The sequence below is a fragment of the Ipomoea nil genome, unplaced genomic scaffold, assembly GCF_001879475.1.
Source record: "Ipomoea nil cultivar Tokyo-kokei standard unplaced genomic scaffold, Asagao_1.1 scaffold1562, whole genome shotgun sequence".
NCBI classification, from domain to species: Eukaryota; Viridiplantae; Streptophyta; class Magnoliopsida; order Solanales; family Convolvulaceae; genus Ipomoea; species Ipomoea nil.
Genome location: NW_017617990.1, coordinates 937,794 through 960,782, shown reverse-complemented (window position 1 = coordinate 960,782; position 22,989 = coordinate 937,794). Strand labels below are relative to the sequence as shown.

At 35.5% G+C, this 22,989-nt stretch overlaps 1 protein-coding gene across 1 annotated transcript; it reads right to left on the bottom strand.

Moving 5' to 3' along the window:
- Positions 1-4,256: 4,256 nt before the first annotated feature.
- On the bottom strand, positions 4,257-5,849 carry LOC109189659. Its single transcript, XM_019340272.1, has one exon. It carries the CDS (start codon positions 5,847-5,849, stop codon positions 4,257-4,259), a length of 1,593 nt encoding a protein of 530 aa, XP_019195817.1.
- Positions 5,850-22,989: the final 17,140 nt, after the last annotated feature.

The window sequence follows — 22,989 nt, the reverse complement described above, 5'->3', positions numbered from 1 at the left end:
CTAGATAATGCAGATGCGGACATCTTATCCAAGTTAGCACAAGATGCTCCTGAACACATGTCGAAGATCGCTCGGATTTTGATGATTCCGAGACATAGCATTCATCGCTTGCCGGTCGCAATTATTCAACCGGTTGAAGAAACTTGGATTTCTGATCTGATGGAGTATCTGCAACACGGTCGGTTACCAGACGACCCTCAGCGGGCCCGGAAAGCAAAGTTAAGAGCACCAAGGTTTCAGGTTCAAGATGGTCGTTTACATAGACGGTCATATGGAGGTCCGTTGATGCGATGTTTGACTGCCTTTGAAGCGGACTTAGTGATGAACGAATTGCATTCGGGTATCTGTTCGTCGCACCAGGGGGGCCGGTCACTTGCCCGATGCATCATGGTGATCGGCTACTATTGGCCGTCTATTCAGTTGGATTGCGAAAAGCTTGCCAGAGGGTGTGAGACATGCCAGTTATATGCCCGGATGCCTGGACGACCGGCAACATTCTATCAGCCGGTCATGACCGCTATTCCCTTTGCTCGTTGGGGGGTGGAAATCTTGGGACCCTTTCCGCAATTATCCGGTCGGAGACGTTTTGTCATTGTGGCCATTGATTATTTCTCTAAGTGGATCGAGGCCGAGCCATTAGCCACGATCACTTCTCAGCAATGCGCCCGGTTTCTATGGTGGAATGTTATTTCCCGTTTCGGTGTGCCCGTCCATCTGATCAGTGACAACGGTCAGCAATTTGTAAGCCAATATTTTCAAAATTTCTTGGCAACGATCGGGACAACCTCAGTTCGATCGTTGGTGGCTTACCCGCAGGGCAACTGTCAAGTAGAGAACTCCAACCGGACTATCTTAGAAGGTTTGAAGATGAAATTGCACTATGCCGGTCGTAGCTGGGCTGAATTGCTTCCGTACGTGCTTTGGACATATCGCACAACCCCGAGAGAGGCAACGTTGGAAACACCGTTTGCGCTAGTTTATGAGGCTGAAGCACGGTTACCGATCGAAGCATGGATCCCGACCGCCAGGGAGCAATCCTACAACGCGGAAGAAAAGGAACACTCCATGGCCGTGGATCTAGACGGCGTTGAGGAAAAAAGAGAGATTGCGGCTTGGCGCATGGCTGAGTACCAAAAGAGGGTCAAGAGTATAAAGGACATCCGGGTCAATCCCTGTTATTTTCAAGTTGGAGATTATGTATTGCGACGTCGGGAGGCAAGCCAACCGTTAGAAGGCGGCAAACTAGCTCAAAATTGGGAAGGACCCTATGTCATTACGGCCGTTGTTCGCCCAGGCACTTACCGGTTGGAGACAACGACCGGGAGAGTAATCGAGGGCACTTGGAACTCGGAAAATCTTGTGCTATTTAGACATTGATGTAATTATGTAGCTATAGATGGAGTGGGGGCTCAACCTGTGAGTGGGCACGTCCATCGTTTTTCGCCTTTTGTAAGAGTTGTAAATATTTTACCATCTGCGTACAGGAACAACTAATGTATCATCGATCAGTGATTGCTCGACCGTTTGTATACACCTCTCCCTCGGTCTCGACCGATAGGGGTATAAACCTAAATTGGCTTTAAAAAGTCGCCTACATTTCAGCCGTACAATTAACAACGTTCGGCTTATAACGCTCATCTTCGGCGGACACTCGGGTCACGCCATCGATCAGGGAAATCAGAGCTTCAAGATACATACCAGATTAGCATTACTTCTTTCCACTGTCGCACTCACTCGTGCCTCATGAGCACGGCAGTGTGGGGGCTAGGGGAAAGGGCCAATAGGCCAAGCGGTCGGGCAAGTGCCCGATCAGAAATGCCAACATGTCAGAAGTAGGCCGGTGGGCCAATAGGTCGGCAAAGAACGACCAAGAAATACATCGCAAATATCGAACAAAAAATGAAGTTGACAAAAAGTTGAAGCATTTAATAAACGAAAGTGCCTGATATAAAACGGGACCGGGCTCCCGACTGAGTGCACTTCATAAAAACACAAAAATAAACTATTACATGGTCGGAAACTACACGACCTTATCTACATTCTTCACGGCGCTGCTGGGCTCGGCCGTGTCCTCGGAGGCAGACGGGTCGGTGAAAGGCGCTGGGCCGAGATCGAGAACCTCGTCGGGAAGGGTGGACCGAACAGACTTCAAGTCATCCCCATCGAAAACCTCTTCCATAATGGATCGGGTTTCCTCTCGCATAGTCCGTTGGCCGGACTTGAAGGCCTAGTGCTCGAACATCCAAATCATGTCCTCCCCGAGCTTGTTCTTCATCAGCTTCTTGAAGAACTTTTCAGCTGAGGCCTCGTCTCGGCAGAGGAATCTGGCCAGGCCTTCAAGGTTGCCCAGTCGGGACTTGAGCTCGTTCGCCTCTGCTAATGATTCTCTAGCGGCTTTCTCAGTAATAGCCAGAGCGCCCTCGGTTGATTTCAGCTTATCCCGGAGGTCGATATTGTCTTTTCCATGCCGCTCGGCGATCTTCCTCAGAGCATCGGCTTCATTGGCCAACATCGCTTGGCGCTTGAGGTGTTGGATCGATCGGGATAGCTACAAAAGAAAAACGCGTTAGCTCGACCAATTACAGTTGACGCAAAATAACAGAGTAACAGAATCCTACCTCGACCAGTTCCTGACCGCTTCGTTCGGCCACTTGCGAAGGCATCAGTTTGCTAATGTCCTCCTTGATTGGCCGGAGGCTGCCTATACGAGCGAGGATGGAATCATCGCCTATGACAACCCCGCTTGGGGGGTTGTTCTACTTTCTCCGACGCTTGAGTGCGCCTTCCTCCTCCGTGTCTTTCACGGTCAGCTTCTCCTTGCCCTTCCGGCCGGCCGTTTGTGAAGCCAGCGCATCAGACGTTTCAACGACCACGGCCCCTTCAGCCGTAGTTATTGTTGAAGTGCCCAGTGATCGCGCGCTCGGGATTGTGCCGACCTCGGTCTCTTTATCACCGGTCGATCCGGCATCAGCCTTCTTCTTCCCGAGCGTTATCTTGGCTTGGGGGGCTCGGGGTGCGCTACCCGTTTGGAAGTTGCGTGGAGGGCCCATTCCTGCAAACAAAATCATGCGGTTAAAATAATAAGTCAAAATTTTAATCAGGAAGAATTCTGGTCGGGAAGGTTAGGTTAGTGTTAGACCTTTTTTGGTCGGTTTAGCCCGAGGAGCCGCTACTGCTACTGATACACCCATTGGTTGGGGTTTGTACTTCTCTTCTTGGTCGTATCGAGGCGACGGCAGTCGGGCGGCGTCATAGCTTTCCCTCGACCGGAATATCTTGTATTCATGGATCTCACTGGAGATCCGAAAGGTTGCATCACGGAGGGCTTGGGTCTCGACCGGTTGCACTTGCTTTGTATAGTGCGTTCCCCACGTCCGGTCGACCGGGAGAATCCAGGAGTCATATTTGACCGAAAAGATGCAGTTCTTCCATCCGCGGTTGTTCCCGGGCAGGTTGTCAATCGTACATAGGTCAGTTCGGGACCGAATCATCAAGAAGCCACCCCCGTACTTCGCCGCCAAAGGCTTGACCTGGTAGATGAAGTTGAAGAGCTCTATCGAGCATGCGACATCATGCCGAGCGCATATTGCTAACAGCATTTCCTAAGATTTGACCTTAAAGCTCTCCATTCTGAAGGTTGATTATAGTCAAGATACACTACAACATCTGATAAAATCATTATATGTAACAGAAACATGTAGAAAATATTTATGTTTAGTGTCTCAAAACTTGCGCATACAACTCACTACTGCTCACCCATTTCTGACATCCTCAAATAAGTTATTGACATAAGAGGAGATGCCAAGACTATAGATCCATAGTCGGAAACATCTTTTTTCTCGCGATATTTGTTCGTCATCTGTACATTGTTGTCCTCCACGAGTTCTACAACCTGAGGGGTTTTCCTGTGGTTATCTGTGAAATAGGCTGAAATTCTATTTATTATATATATATATATATATATATATATATATATATATATATATATATATATAGGCAACCTGCAAAAAAAGCTAATCGAACAAATTTAACTGATAGATGGACCTATTTGACATTTAATTTAGTTCGTGGTAGGAATTGAGCACTTCGCAATAGTAGATGTGCCTATTTGACACTTCTGCCAATTGTATTTTGTAATAAGTTGTAAATAACAGACAAGGTAGCAAGATTGCAACATATATATTTCATAACACTACTAAATTAACATAAAACAACAACTACAAATATAATTAGAAGCACACATGCATCAACATAAATTACATTGGAACAATCACAAGCTCATCATTGGACTCAACAGTAGAGGATGCGTCATTGTGAGTTGCAGAGGTTGAAACTGTTGGATCTTGTGTCTCACACTCCATCCATCTAAGCCATTCATCAATGCAAAATGGCTGACTTGGACCAATGCCTAAAAGTTGCCGCTCTTCAAATAACTTGAGAATATCTTCGGTTTCTCCAAAAAGAATAGCTGCATTACCAACACTTCTAAACCTTTCCTCAAGGACATTGTTTATACACTTGGAAGCTATCAGGTGCGGCAAATTAATAAGACAAGCTGCCAATATGTTTGCAATCATGCAAATTAATTTCCTAAACAACTCTTCAGCTTGGTACTCACCATTCCCATAGTATAAAAGAATTGTCCTACTGATTCTGTACATTGAATTAGCAGCTAAAACATTTGCAGGCCAATAAAGAGGATTTTCCACAAGGTATTGGCTTCCCGTAGAACTGAACTCTTTGACAATTCTTTCAGCTTCATCAGCAAGACCTTGAATAATCTCCCGGGTAGAACAAATTTCCCTAATTGTATCCCCAAGATCCCTATCCAACCACTTCTTATGAAGTTTAACTCCCACCCACACCACACTTGCAGCATTTTTAATGCATTTCAACACATGCTTCTCATCCAGCACATCTATATAGCTTGCATATTGGAGGCCTTCATCAACACATCTTACAAGCTCATCAACATGTTGATTTGCAATGTTTGGAAGTGCAACGGCAATGGTTGCGAGTGTCATCACTGGAAGGGTCCAACAGTTAGGAGGTTCTTCTGATAATAGACTCGGAACTTGGCTGCTGTCAAATTGTATTGCACCTTTATAAAAGAAACTTTGTTTGAGAAGATTGAGTAGACTATGTGGTGGTTGATTCTTTCCCCACTTTATATGACCATTCACCACACAAATGATTTTCCTCAACAATGGTTTTGGCAATTGTTTTTCTCCTTCAAGAAGTATTACAAAGTGGCTAAGGTCTGCTATCTCTTCTCTCATTTGGTCATTTGATACTTGATGCGCAGGTGACAATAGTTTGCGTAAAAGATTAACTAAAAATAGTAAAGGAAGCCAGACGTAGAAAGAAACAACACAACAGAACTTAATAAATATGACAACCCAAGTCTGAAGTAGTATGCAGAGAGTGGAGATCAAACTTTTGATATTGTGGAAAAGTTTTGTGGGCAGTATATATCTTAGAATTCTCATAGATATTGGACTCTGCCTCCATTCTACTAGATTTTCAGTCCAATAGGGCTCAACTGTGAATTCTTTTCTTGAAATTTTGATCCCATTGTCCTCATACTTATAACTCATGACAGTAGTCAATAAGATTGCAGCAAAGAAGACGGGCAGCACCGCAATAAACTGAGAATGTATAATCAATGAGACGGACCACTTATAATCAGATTGCATAGAAGGACAATAAGTAATCGAGTATGCTTCCGTAGTATAACTTCTAATATATCCTAGAATGAAAATAAGTGCAGAAAATAGGGTGATGATATTCGTAAAAACGAAAGTGGGCAACCTTGTGATCAGTAATTCCGGGCTACCAGATACTGCCATCACCCAATACTTTGTAATGCTCAATCTCAGCTCTTCAACTCTAATAAGTGAATGTTGCCCAGCTGTTTCACTAGCATATGATGCTTTCATTCTGCGTGTTTCTTAATTGCTGGAAGTGCTAGAGCTGAACACACAATTGCTATGAACATGCAGAATAGCAAGACAAGAGCGAAGATGATTTCTGGAAATAATGATAAATCAAGTACACCAGTTCTGAGTTGGATGCATAAATCTACAAGGATGGTGAATACCAATATGCTCAAAGCCATGACATTGCTTCGCATATCTTTGCCATTCATAGAGCCCAGTGTGGTGAAAAATTGACCCATGGCCACAGTTAAGAAAAGTGTGCTACTGATTTTTGACAAGTTATCATTGTAAGACAACATGGGAGATGTGAGGTCTCCAGTGAGCTTGGTAGCCACAGCTAATAGTGTCAGCCAAGTTGCATTCAAATCGAAAATCTTGATTAACTTGAAGAATGAGAAGGAATTAGTAGGGACGCACGGTAAGTTTGAAAACATAAAAAGTGAGTTATAGATAATTGCATACCCACATGACACTGAAGCGATTGCTACGTAAAGCCCAATAATTGGCATAGGCGAGATGTTTTTCTCCACCATTCTTCTAACATACTCTATACACTTTGAGTCAATGCCCAACGGCACTAATATGCTTAAAGGATCACCCATTTTGATTCAACTAAACTTACAACTTTTGCCTTTCTATACTTTAGTTGCCATAGCTGGAATATATGTATATATATATATATATATAATAAAGGCAGGCAATACAAACAATGCATTATTGGGTGCAGAAGTACTATACATATTTTTGACTAACGAAACTTTCAATAATTTCCAGGAAACCCACTTGTGCTAAGCTAGCTGTCTTTTTACCAATCACAGTTTGAAAATTTGGCAAATTAAAGTTTGAGAAATTTTAATGTAAGTATTTTGTTTTTTCCCCTATCCTTTTCTTGTTTATGTTTTGGAGCTAGACTCCCTTTAATCTAAGTATTTTGTTTTTTTTTTCCAAAAAAAGTTTGAGAAATTTTATATTATGCGGAAATTTATAATGTTAAAATTTATACTTTATAAATTAAAAATTTACAATTCTAGAAACTAAAATTGATACGGATATTGATGTTTGATTATGTATAACCCTATTATGGGAACAATAGTTTTAAAATCCAAAATTAAAAAATCAAGACAATGAATCTTAATATAATAACATTTAAAGCACCAATATGAACAAAAAATCAAAACAAAAATTTAAAAGAATTAATCCGAACTTAAAAATCAAATTACCAATATAAGATGGAATGATATCCTTTTTTAACTAGGAAATGAGGTTCTTAATTGAAGGGTAATCAAATCTCATAGTTATATTTAAAAAGTTGTCAACCAAACAATACATATGATTTTGATTCTCATTACTAGTGTAAAAACTCATGAACCAAACACATCCTATAATATTGTAGGATTAAATACATTATAATACTGTATGATTAAATAAGAACACTATTTTTTTTAATACTTCAAATAAGAATACATATTCGCGGGTGATGCTCCTAATGGGAATGTGGCGAACATCATCAGTGAGTGTAAGCGGTGGCTTAGCAAGGATTGGTAAGTGCGTATCGAGCATGTCTATAGAGAACAAAATGTCGTATCGAGCATGTCCATAGGAAACAAAATGTTGTGGCGGACTGGCTGGCAAAGAAAGCTCTTGGCGACCCTCGTGGCTTAAGTGTGATGGCTCAACCGAAGACCGTATGGTTCTTTAGATGCTCATTTGACGACTCCATGGGTGTGACTAGGCAACGTGGATGTCAGTAGTGCTTTGTCTTTCAGGGGATCCCCTCCACTTGATTAAAAAAAAAATAATAATAAATAAATAAATAAGAACACATATTGCACCAAAATACCACTTAAAATGCCATTTAACTAATTCTTCTAACAAGATGTACGAGTAAACATAATCTAACTACCAAATTAAAAATGTAAGAAGATAGATTAGTAATATATGAATGTTGATGTTATATTTATGGTGCAATAATTCGGTTATACCGTTCCAACATTGCACGGTGAAATTAGGGGATGACACTAAGTATAGGAATGACAATTCTACCCAAACTTTATAAGTTTTTCGAATTTTTGTCCCTACAAATTTTAAAATATCAGTACAATTTGTGTAATAACTGCGGGGATAGGGGATTTCGTATACCCGCGCAGGTATAAGAATGGGGCCGGGTGCGGGGGAAGTATCCCCGCCCCACAGCTACACTTATATATATATATATATATATATATATATATATATATATATATATATATATATATATATATATATATATATATATATATATATATATATATATATATAGGGAAGGGTTCAGGTGCGGATATAGCTTCCCATGCGGTTGTGCGGTTAGATCTGAGCCATTGATCAAATCTAGATCAACGGCTCAAATCAATGAAAATTTAAAAAAAAAAAAAAAAACGCGTGTCTGGAAGTAAGAAGCATAAGCTAAAAATGACGCATCTTAAGTGTTAGAACTTAAGCACAAACTCACGCACATTAAGTACAAAACCCACGCACATTAAGCACAACCCCACGCACATTAAGCACAAAACCCACGCACTTTAAGTATTAACTCACAGACCTTAAGTTTCAACAACTACTAACATTAAGCACAACCCCACGCACATTAAGCACAAAACCCACGCACTTTAAGTATTAACTCACAGACCTTAAGTTTCAACAACTACTGACATTAAGCACAAACTCACGCACATTAAGTACAAAACCCACACACATTAAGCACAACCTCACGCACATTAAGCACAAAACCCACGCACTTTAAGTATTAACTCACAGACCTTAAGTTTCAACAACTACTGACATTAAGCACAAACTCACGCACATTAAGTACAAAACCCACGCACATTAAGCACAACCTCACGCACATTAAGTACAAAACCCAGGCACATTAAGCACAACCTCACGCACATTAAGCACAAAACTCACGCACTCTAAGTATTAACTCACAGACCTTAAGTTTCAACAACTACGACATTAATCACTAACCTCACACACATTAAGTACAAACCCTACGCACATTAAGCACAAACTCCACTCACATTAAGAACAAATCTCACGCACCTCAAGCTCAAAAGCCCACACTTTAAGTTTTAACAACTACTCACATTAAGCACAACCCCACGCACATTAAGCACAAAACTCACGCACCTTACGCACAAGACTCACGCATCTTATATACAAAACTCACGCACATTAATCACAGAACCGCTAACCTTAATTTTGACATAGATGCAAAAATTACAAAATTGCCACCGCATTTTTTTTAAAAGAATTTTGGTAATCCTGAACGTTGATTTAAGCGAGATGAATGACCCAGATTAAATCGCACAACCGCACCTGGACACCCTAACCGCACCAGAACTTAATTATATATATATATATATATATATATATATATATATATATATATATATATATATATATATATATATATATATATATATATATATATATATATATATATATATATATATCTAAAAACATAATAAGTGTCAATACAAGTTATGTCCTTGATTTTTGTCCCTTTTTTATATGCTAATAAATATATACATCTTGCTTTAATTGTTGTACATTTGGTTTGTATTGGACAAAATTACCCTTACACCGTTATAACACCGTTAGTATTTAATATGTCCACCAATCTTACCATACACCTACATCTATCATATCTTTTTCTTATTTTTAGTTATCATTTTATTAAAATTATCATATAACAATAAATTTAATTATAAATTATATTTTAATTAAATATTTAAATGAATATTAAATTTTAATTATAAATAATATGTATATATATATTAGTTGTGTATACATATCAATATATCATATATGTGGATGTTAGCTTAGTATTATTTGTAAATTATTATTATATAATTTATATAATATATATATATATATATATATATATATATATAATCACTATATTCAAATATATGATAATTCAAAAGTATCATAACTTTAAGGAAATGTGAAATATAATTTTAACTAATTTTTTAAATTTTGTTACTTAACAATATTTTAATATTGGGCATAAGTTTTCGCGCATCGCGCGTACAAAATGCTAGTATATATATATATATCAACTCGAATGCAACCATGCTTTATCGTGCGGTCGGTGCGGCCGCACCATTAAGTATGTAAAAACGTACCAATCGTGTTAGAATGGGCACAAAAGTGAAATGCAACCAATGCACCACAAAATGCACCACACACCCAAAAAATGCACCATATCTCTCTACACCTAATAGTGCGTTTCCAAACACTGTATGGTATGTTTATGCATACCTAATGGTGCGTTTTGTGGTAATGCGTACGTAATGGTGCATTGGCGCATGTTGTTGTTGTTGTGTATTTCCTACCACAATGGTGCGTGTTTGCATACCTAATGGTGGACCACACTAATCGCATGTTAATATCAGACCTAGTCGAACTGGAACTTGGTTATATATATAAATATAAATAAATAAATAAATAAATAAATAAATATATATATATATATATATATATATATATATATATATATATATATATATATATATATATATATATATATATATATATATTTATTTATATATAGGGAAGGGATCAGGTGCGGGTGGTGCTTCCCGTGCGGTTGTGCGGGTGGACTCACATTAAGCATTACACTGACGCACTTTAAGTACACAACAGATTAAACAAACAGACAAAATACATTCAGAACACAAACTCACGAACCTTAAGCACAAAACTCACGAATCTTAAGCACAACCCTCACGCACCTTAAGTACAAAACTCACGCACATTAAGCACAAAAACACACGCACCTTAAGTTTTAACAAAAACTCACATTAATTAAGTACACACTAACGCATATTAAGAACAAAATTCACGCACATTAAGCACAAGATTCACGCACCTTAAGCACCAAACTCACGCACATTAAGCACAAAACTCATGCACTTTAAAGTTTGAACAACAACTCACATTAAGTACACACTAACACACATTAAGCACACAACTCACGCACCTTAGACACAAGACTCACGCAGATTAAGTACAAAACTCACGCACATTAAGCACTACACACTCACGCACTTTAAGCACAAATTTCATGCATCTTAAGCACAAGACTCACGCACATTAAGGGTCCGTTTGGAAACCCGTAAAATGACTTCTGGAAAATGTTTTCTGGAAAGTGGGTCAATTTCTAAAAAACATTTTCCTTTCCGATGTTTGGCTACACAACGAAAAACTGTCTTTGTGTGTTTTGTTCATTTTTCATAAAATGAGCACAAAAATAAAAAGAGTTGAATATTTTAAAATTTTAATTATTTGATACTTTTGATAAAATCCTTATATATATATATATATATATATATATATATATATATATATATATATATATATATATATATATATATATATATATATATATATATATATTACAAAATGTAATTTTTAAGTACGAAAAAATGAATATTATTTATAGACTTTACTTATTTTTTAAAATTTTGAATCTAAAAAAAAAAAAGTCCGCGAATCGGGTTGCGGGGCCCGTCAACCCGCATGAGGCGAGCTATGGTTGTATGAACCCTAGCCCACGGGCATGGTGGGCCGACATGCAAAAGCGCGTAAAAAATGAGGCCCCAAAAATTTTGCATGTGCATCACTTGGAAAATGACTTCCCCAAAAAAAAGGGGAAGTCATTTTACTCCAAAACATACCTATTTTCCTTTGACTAATGCAACATTTTCCATTGACTTCATTTTCCTCCCTCTTGCCAAACACTCGAAACCCAGAAATTTTTCCGGGTTTCCAAATGCACCCTAAGTACAAAACTCACGCACATTAATCACCCGCACAACCGCACGGGAAGCATTCACTCGTACTGGAACTTAAACATACATACATACATATATATATATATATATATATATATATATATATATATATATATATATATATATATATATATATATATATATATATATATATATATATATATGGATGAGTTCTGGTGCAGATATAGCTTCCCGTGCGATTTTGCGGTTAACACAAAAAGACGCACCTTAAGCATTAAAATGGCGCAACTTAAGTACACACACACACCTTAAGCACACAAATAAAGCACCTTGGAACACAAATCACCCACCTAAAGTTTTAAAATGGCGCACCTTAAGTACACAAACCACGCACCTAAAGTTTTTAAATGGCGCACCTTAGTGTCAGACTATTGTTTTTGTCATTAACATCCTAGACTATCATATTTTGGACAATTTTGTTCCTTCCGATGACTTTTCCGGTGAAATCCTATTTTTGGAAATGATATTTTTGTCTCTTTAATTTCTGTATTATTTTTGTCATTAGCCTCTATGGTTCATGTTCAGTTGAGTCACCATGATTTACATCCTCCCAAATGTTATTAGGCTAATTGGAAAAGGAAATTATTATTAATACTTGATTTAAAATTAAAAATAATTTCAAATTGACTCAAATAAAAAAAAAAAAAAAATTACAACTCCTCCCAAAGAATAGTATATATAAATTGAAAAAGAAATCTGTTAATTGAATAAATATTTGATTGAGATTAAAAATGACACGAAATATACAAATTATGGTATAATATATATTTTTTAAAAAAACCTTCAAATTAACAATGTCGAAAAGGAAACAAATTAACAATAGTATATCTAAATTGGAAAATGGTATCTGTTATTAATAATTTACTGAAAATAAAAAAAAAAATATATTAATAATTATCTAATTAATATGTATTAAAAAAGAATTATTGCCTGGTAATAAAAATGACATGAAAATTAAGTCAATTGGAAAATGAAATGCTAATTAATACTTGATTAAAATGGATCAGAATATATTACTGTAAATAAAGAAATATGTTATTAATAAATAACTCACTAATATGTCTACATATAATTAAATATAAAATCATCCTAGCCAAATTTCCACGCCACCAAAACTTACGGGCATTTCTGTAATATCTGTGTATATATAATTAGTCTATATATAATTCATAAATATTCCGTATGTGACTAAGTAGTTATGGAAAGAATATTATGGTAATTAATTAATTAGTTTATAAAATTTATTCCTTGTGAAGTTTAGTTGACTAAAATTTAATTAATTATAAAAATTATATATTCATATCCGTGTATATATAAGTAGTCTATATATATTTTCATAAATATTCCGTATGTGACTAATTAGTTATGGAAAGAATATTATGGTAATTAATTAATTAGTTTATAAAATTTATCCCGTGTGAAGTTTAATTGACAAAAATTTAATTAATTATAAAATTTATATATTCATGTAGTCCTTTTTGGTAAGCAAATGTCTAATAGAAATTAATTAAATATATAAATAAATGTAGTTTACGCTCTTATTATCATATACTTAAATATTTTATATTTTTTTGCTCAAATAATTAATATTTTATATTATTTTAAAATTTGTTTATTATTAAAATTTTGAATTATTTAACATTTTGACTAGGAGTTGACGGGGAATGGAGAATCCCTGTCCCCGCCTAATTCTCCGCTAGGACGGGGATGAGGAATATTTTCAATTTCCCGCCGGGGATGGGGATGGGAACGGGGTCGAGTGACGGGGACGGGGAGTATACTCCCCGCCCGCCTCGCCCCGTTGCCATCCCAGAATATGTACTTAAAAATGAAAAATGGTTACCAAATTTTAAGAATAAGTAACCATTATAATAAAATTTAAAGAGGATAATTTATATTTTATTAATTGTGAGAATAATGGAAACAAATTCCGGTAATAAATGAGAAAATTCTTTTAAAATTTTGCGTAATTTTATAAGAAAATAATAATTTATTAATTATTATTTACAACAATCTATACTATTAATAAAATATAAATTATCCTCTTTAAATTTTCCACCCAAACTAATAAAAAATATTAATTAATTCGTAAAAAAATTAATAAAGCTTAATTGGTAACAAAATTTATATGGAAATTAACTAATATCTAATGAATTGTTACCCCAAATTAAAGTCAATATGTACTTAAAAATGAAAAATAGTTAACAAATTTTGTGAATAATTAAACCATTATAATTGTGAGAATAATTAAAACAAATTCTGCGTAATAAATGGAAAAATTCCTTGAAAATATTGTACTACCATCATCATTCAACTCAGGGTGAAAAGAATTATACTACCATCATCATTCACATGCGGAGCTAGGTATATGATTCAAAACTATCAAGATGAAATAGAATATGCAGGCACATCGGTTATCCTCATCTGTTCATAACATTCACATGCAACCCGAAGTGGACTGAGATTGAGTGGTATGTTGCACAACGTGGGCTTAAAGCAGAAGATAGACTCGATATTGTTTGTCGCGTGTTTAAGATGAAACTTGATGCTATGATTAAAGATATCAAGACAGAAAAGTTGTTTGGCGACATATGTGGAGGTATTTGATTATCATACATACTTTAATGTGCCTTAATTAAATTTAAATTTCATGTATAAAATTACTTTTTTTTTTTATTTTAATTTTCTGCACAGTTATCTACACAATTGAATTTAAAAAAAGATGACTCCCTCACGCGCACATATTGCTATTTGCCAAAAGAATGAATCGGGCACATTCCACACCGGAAGTTGATGCCTTGATTTCTGCTGAGATTCCAGACCAAGATGCGGACAATAAGTACAATGACGCAGTTAGCGAATTTATGTTGCACGGACCGTGTGGACAACTCCGGAAGAATTCGCCATGCATGGTAAATGGTAAATGTTCAAAGTATTTCCCCAAAAAATATGTTAGTCAGACGATTCTGGATAAAGATGGTTACCTAATCTACAAAAGGCGTGACAATGGATGCACAAAAAAATATTGAAGTGTGGACCTGATCCAATTGCAACTATAATTGAAAGCATCTTCCCAGCCGCGAAGTATGGAATGCTAGAAGAGTCGCACCTAGAAGGACGAGCGATCCTCTCACCGACTTTTAGATATTGTTTATCAAATTAATCAATATATGTGTGACATGAACACTGCAGAAGGTCAGACGTATTTAAACTGTGACTCTTTGTGTAAGGTAGAATCAGATAGATGGTGATAATCTCTCACAAGTACACACTCCTGAATTTTTAAATAGATTGAGATTGTCTAGACTTCCTAATCATTCATTGACAACTTCCTAATCATTCATTGACAATAAAGGTTGGTGCACCTGTTATGTTAAACATAGACCACTCTCTTGGTCTTTGCAACGGTACACGCCTCATCGTTACAAGATTGGCGGATCATATTATCGAAGCAAGAATAGTTAATGGAACGCAGCAAGGAAACAAAGTTCTTATAGCACAAATGTCTCTCACCCCTTCTGATACGAGATTGTCATTCAAGTTCCAGCGTAAACAATTCCCATTGATGCTAGCATATGCAATGACTATCAACAAAAGTCAGGGTTAAACACTAACTCACGTTGGCTTATTGTTGAAAAAATCAGTCTTTAATCACGGTCAATTGTACGTGACTTTTCCCGAGTCACTCATCCTGATGGCCTTAAGGTTTTAGCTCTAGATGAGGATGGACAAACTTCTATTAGTACTACTAATGTCGTCTACAAAGAGGTTTTCAACAATGTCAAATTCAAAACAGTTATATTATGTATACTTCTTGCACAAATATAACAAAATTGTTACATATCTACATATTACGTATATATTCCGTTACAAAAATTTCTATAGCTAAATTACTACACATAAAGATAATGAGACCAATTAATTCAATTCCGAAACATTCATACAAACCTTTCAACGTTAAAATTTGCACTATCGGATATGAAGCAAATTATAATTCATATATTATAACGAATACATTGCGTGCATCGCACGGGTGCATATTCTAATATTCTAATATTGTAAAATAGTGTAATACAATTCCTAATAGAATATATTCTTTTCTACTTTTCATACTATAATTCTACATTAAAATTCCTATTCTAATATTGTAAAATAGTGCAATACAATTCCTAATAGAATATATTCTTTCCTACTTTTCTATTCATATTATAATTCTATGTTAAAATTCCTATTTGTAATACAATAGGACAATATTAAAACACTATTACAATACCCCGTGCGTGACAAATAAATCTGCCTGTACAAATACTAGAAATAGGAAGCTAACATATATTATAATTATTGTTAATTTTACTGTTATTATAACATATATATAATATATATAATATATATAATATTTGAACATATTGTCAGGAACAAGTGTATTTAGATTTTGATGATACCAAACTGTATTAGATTGTAGACCCCTATTTTTTATTTGTTAGATAAGTCTCGTATAACAAAGCCATGAGGTGTATAAATCCTGCCCGAGACTAGTAATAGATCGACATGAAGACTTGAAGATAACAAGATGATCAGGAGATACTTCCAGACGAAAGAAGGATTGAGTAAGTCTCGGATAGACTGCTTTTACAAAAGAAACTTTCATCTAAGAAGAAAGGAAAAAGATGAGGACAAACTTGCGTTCCTCACTCCCGAGTAAACAAGTCAAATACAGACTTGTAAAAGACAACACTCATTAAGTGAAGCAATGATAATGTTGTCTATGACTCAGATGGGCAAATCATTCGGATAAAAAGTGTCCTAGGAATGATCTTCACAAAAGACAAGGAGCATTAAAAGTATTGTACCATCTTGTCAGAGATCAAGGACAAAAGCCATAATGCTTTTGGCTCCAACGGCTATACAGTACAAGTGCATTAAATGCCCAATGCCCACTGGGTAATACTCACTGGTTATTAAGTTTGAAATTTTCATCTCCCTCCAACGGATGGAATTTTCCACCTATAAATACATCTCTTCACCAATGAAGAAAGTGCTGGTTAATTCACTCTTGCAATCCAAAGAAAAGCTTTTCAAGCAGTTTTATCTCCTAAAAGCTTTTCATAACCAGTGATATTGTGAAGTTTTTGAAAGACATATCCATCTCCATACTTCACAACTTGAAGCAGTCTTGCAATTTCTCAAGTGAAGATTTATCCAGACTTCAAGACAAGGCTTCAACCTGTTGGAGAAACATCAGATTATCTTTCCAACATCTCAACTTAGGAATGAGTTGATAAAGGCGAAGTAAACTCGAGGAGTTGAAAAACCTTTCAAGTGGCTGTCCAGCTTAGTGATCAAGGAAGCCAGCTTGAAGAAGTTTGTACTATGAGTGATTGTGCAAACCCTTTCACGAGTAGTGAAAAAAGAGTGGAGTAGGCTTCGTTAACAGCCGAACCACTATAAAAATCTCTCTCTCCATATGTCTTTACATTCAGCTATTACTTTCGTGCATTGCATATCATATCGACCAAACGCTAAGTTTTCACTATAACGAAAGTGTGCAAAGAATATCTCAAACAAAACAATATTTCCGCTGTGCATATCTCCAAAAGGAGTCGCTTTGAAAAAGAATCGATTAGAGTCTATTCACCCCCCCCCCCCCCCCTCTAGACTCTCTTTCGACCCTACCGGGACCAACACATATGTCAGTCAGAAAGGGATGATTAAGTAGTAAAATAGTCAAACATAATATTAGCAATACAGCAATATTAAAATTCATATTTCTACTCAACGATATTATATTATTCCTTTTCCCGTTAAAAATTATATTATCCATTATTGGTTTTATAATTCTCCGTTAATTCTCTGTTAAATTTACTGAATTTCAAACTCTCATTAAAACTTAATTGCCTGGCTAAATTATTAAGATTTAAATTAAAAAAATCCTTAAAACATGCATGTTTAATTCCCAGATAAAATCAAACTCAATCTCCCAACTCCATGCTATACTCAAACACTCTTAATCGCCTATAAATATAGCCCAAAACACAACATTTCATCACCAAGACTGAAACAGCAGATTAAGGAAGAGAAATTTGGAACTTGGCTTTTCAATTCAGTGGCGGACCCAGAAATTTTGTCCAGTGGGGGCAAAATATTGAAACAAAAGAGAGAGTTTGAAAAAAATAAATAAAACACTTAAAAGTATAACTATAAATGTTGTTCGATATAGCGAAAAATAAATAAATAAATAAATATGTAGGTGTGTATGAAACTCTCTATTAATATTTAAAAAGTCAAAACTTAAATGTGTTGGATATAGCGAAAAATAAATAAATAAATATGTAGGTGTATGTGAGAATCCCACTATTAATATTTTAAAAGTCAAAATTTAAGGGGTATTTAACTTGAAGCAAAGCCAACCAAAATTTAATGTTGTTGAACTAAGGATTGCAAATAACAACTGTGTTAAGAAAGGATTCAACTCGCGCCAAACAACAAAGTCAAGTGCATGCCCTTCCATCTGCTCTAATCCATCCTTTGTTTATAATTATAGGTTTTCTTTTACTAATACTAATATATGTACTATATATACATACATATATATACAAGTGCTATATATAGGGGATAGGGGGAGGGGGGAGGGGGGCAGCTGCCCCCACTGTAGGTCCGCCCCTGTTTCAATTTGGAGCATTCCATTCTATTAACTTTAGTTTATATAGGTGAAGTAAGGATTACAAGTTCCTTTTTGGTGATTATGCAGTTTATGTTTTTTTTTTTTTTTTAATGTTGCAGTATAAAATGCTATATTCATGTTTTAGTTTCCTTTTATATTTATTTATTAACTGTTTTCTATTATAGTTATTTCTCTTGAATTTTCACATATATATCGCAAAAAGTATTCCAGCCAGGCATTGGTGATCATCATTCTCAATTTTATTGGGTACTAACAAATTAACAATTTTAATCTTTTTTTAAAAATCTTATTTCAATCTGTAACTAATTTCTTTTATTATTAGCTTGATGTTGAGGCATAGTGCTGGATTCAAGAATAAAGTGATGACTTATAAGGATTCAAGTATTGTGTAGCTTTTTCCTCTTTTATATGTATTACATATTACAATAGGTTTCAAGTATTCTGTAATATACAAATATATTTTTTTTCAAGTGTATTAAGATTGATTATAATATTTTGAACAATAATATTATTGATCAAATTTACTATGCCCATTGTTGAACTACCCAGCAAATTATACATACAATTAGACTGGATCCACATTACATTATGGATCAAATTTACTATGCCCATTGTAGATATTGTCAGAAATTATGTACTTAATTACAATTACTATATTATATACCTACAGGTAATTTATTAATTTAGATTTCAACTAATTAATGAATATTTTTATGCCACGCCAGTTTTTAGTAATTAATTAATTTGGTCGACTCAATAAGAAAAAAGGATGTATTTAAGATTCAAAATTAATTATGGGTAGATGCTAGCTACATATGAAATATATCGAATTGCAAATATTTCAAACTGCAGTGTTTGCAAAAGCAAAGGCCTTATTTTCCTATTCCTAATTCAATTTTAGATTAAAATTACTAATCATAATAATACAGTGCATATACTTCCCAACAAGACGAAGTAAATACCACAATGTAGTTTTAATTATTTATATTTTTTATTTACAAAATTATTTTAATAATGTGCATTATATGGGGAATCTAACTGCATCACTTACATAGTCGTAATTCGTACTCATAGTGTTCTCACTCACTCATCCACTTCTTTTTATTGTTGATGTTATTTGACCACTTCTTTTTATTGTTGATGTTATTTGATGGGTTAATTTTACTATTATTTTAAATTGCGTATGGATAATAAATAGTCTCATTTAATTTTTTATTTTTTATTTTCCAAAACATAGTCTCATTTATTTAAACAATTAATCATTGACAATACATAATTTACACTATTATATTAGTATAATTACCTAACTAGTATTTGTCCCGTGCGATGCACGGAAAATATGTTATAAAAATATACTTTATATGAGGTTTATTTATATATAAAAAATTTTGTTATTTAATAATTATTATGTGTGAATTCCTATGATAAAATTATGAACATAAATATATTTACAATTAAAATAATATTTAAGGTGGGTGATTACTACAAATCTTAAACTATATTAAAAATTTAGTAGATAATATTTAATATTACAAATTTTTAAGAACTTAGTAAACTACAATAGTAATTGAATTACAATTTAGAGTCACCACGGATCACAATTTTTAGACCTTTGAGATTTCTAACTCTAGATATAGCAACATACAATTGACCTTTAAAGATCAAAATCACAATCTTAGTTCAAACATTGATTTTTTCTTCAAAATACTATCGAATTAAGTGTGTAATCAATAAAAGATGAGAACTAAAAATTCGAGAATATAATCTTAGTGTTACTAAGCCTACTTCACGTCAATTAAGTTGGAGAGTGTTGTTGGATAGTATCCGATGAATCCACGAATAACGCATCTTTGTCTCCGTAGTCCTTAATATGCACATCAACAATCTTAAATATTAGGCCACCTAGCTATGCCATATAGTAATTTCAAACTTATGAACTTTGAGGTTGCATGCAATAAAAAGTATATTTTAAATATACTAAGGGTACATTATATATGTATGTAAGGTACTTTCAATATAAAAATAATGTATTTTTAATATATTAACAATGTATTTGATATTCATGATCCATACAATTATGTGGACAATCGTTCACACAATAATTTGTCAGTAGAAATTGAAATATAAATAAATAAATAAATAAATAAATAAATAAATAAATAAATAAATATATATATATATATATATATATATATATATATATATATATATATATATATATATATATTATTGCAATTATTATCATTATTATCATTATTATTATTGCAATTATTATTATTATTATTATTATTATTATTATTATTATTATTATTATTGTTATTGTTATTATAATTAACAAAAATATTATTATGGTCTTGTGAAAATTAAATGTTGATTATCACCATTTAATTTTCACAAGACCATATAGCTTTATTATATATAGGATAATTACATATTCTTTCCTACTTTCATATTCGTATTACAATTTACATTAAAATTCCTTTTCGTAATACAATTATAAAAAATCGGAGACCTCAAATAAACAAGAATATTATTTCGCCAACAACAATACTGTAACACCCCGAAATTTTTAAACTTTTAAAACTTATATAATAAAGGTGAATTCTCATTAAATCCCAAAATCAAACATAAGAGTGCGGGGTGCTATGCCACATCTGAGCTGGAGAAATCAGATGCACAGGCTAACTAGCAAAAATCCTCAATACAAATGTCAATACATAATCATGGCACGCAGGCCGAAGGGAAACTAACTAATCTATGCTTCGGATCTCTAGCGCGCTCCGGGTCTATTCATCGGTGCCTAAAAGCCAAATATATCTGTTCAGCGAATGATGCTAGTAACCCACTCCAACGCGTTGAAATACATTATATATATATATATATATATATATATATATATATATATATATATATATATATATATATATATATATATATATATATATATGAAAACCATTATGAAGCAGGAGGATATATACTTAAGAGACTCTAGCTTTAAAAACCAGGAATAGACTCAGCAAATAGAGGCAAACACAATAATCAATGATAACAGTTAAGTAGAAACAACCATAATAAAGAATATGCATCTAAGGTCACGGATCACTTTCAAATCAATCATATCATCATCCAATCATCACTCGTGTCACACAAGCACACTTTGGTGGCGCCACGGGACCAATCACATGCCCCGAACATGAGGGTTAGTGCATATAGCACTAACACGGCCCCGCAGCAACCTACCTCATACCGCAGCATGAAGGGAGTTGATCGCAACCAACCCTATAGACCGCTGACGAACTCAGCGGCGGATCACAGTCCTACACACCGCTGACGGGCACAGTCGGTGGATCGTAGCGGATCAGGCCCTACACACCGCTAAGGGACTCAGTCGGTGGGCGATGATCCTCGGAGACTACGACCCTACACACCGCTGGCCCATCACTCGGTGGATCGCAGCCAGCCGTAGCCCTACACACTGCCTGATTACTCAGGTCGGTGGACTACAGCCTTCCTCGGGCTTATTGGCCCTACACACCGCCTGGCGCGTCCAGGTCGGTGGGTCATAGCACACGAGGCCCATGTGGACCGCAGCCCAAGATGTGAATTACTGACCGCAGCCAGGAGAATAAACCGTAGCTCATAAGTAACCAAACAGTGGACCGCAGCCCTATATAATATTTATATACCTGACCGATCGCAACCGGCCTGGTTAACAGTTGAGATGGTTCCCAACCCATCCAACTGCCCGTATAGCCAATTTGATCACAACCAAATTGGGAAATCATGCATCACATAACACATAATAGCACATAATAGCACATTGAGAAGGGGGAGACACATAAATAAGCTTACGTGTGATCATTCACATACAATAATAGTCCTAAGGGGTTCATACGACTTCCACCTAGGCCAACGGGTCACCGATTCAACTAGCATGCAATTCCTAGAATCTTTTATCCTACGAACGGTACCCGAAACATCAAACTAGACTCAAGCACGACAAACGGGGTCCGTTGGGACACCACGGGGAATGGGGAACATCAAACGGGGAAGCCAAAGACCCGGGGTGGGTGACAAACCAGCGGGTAGCCGGTGGGTGGAGGGCCACCCGCCGGCGACAACTTCCGGGCAGCGGGTGCCCGGCGGGCAGACGACTGCCTGCCGGCTGCCCGGTGCCTGGCGGTCTCTCTTTGGGCAGCGGGTAGGTGGTGGGTACCCCCACCCCCACCTACCCCCCACTGACTCTTTTATCAAATACGCGTCCCGGGATCCTTTGTGGAACCCGAAACCATACTTAGACACTTTTAAACGCAATTAAGGACACCACATAGGCATTTAATGGATCGAAAGCAAGAATCATATTGGACACATCCTAACATGACTTCTAGACACGAACAACACCCGAACATGCAAATTCCCACCCAAATATAAATCAAGAACATCACAATATCAATTCCCAATCCAACCTAGGGCTCTAATCCCACCCAAATCATCAAAATCATATTTTATT

Bases quoted from the DNA above. Each gene is read 5' to 3' on its own strand.
- LOC109189659 (XM_019340272.1), bottom strand. From the start codon at position 5,849: ATGGCAGTATCTGGTAGCCCGGAATTACTGATCACAAGGTTGCCCACT.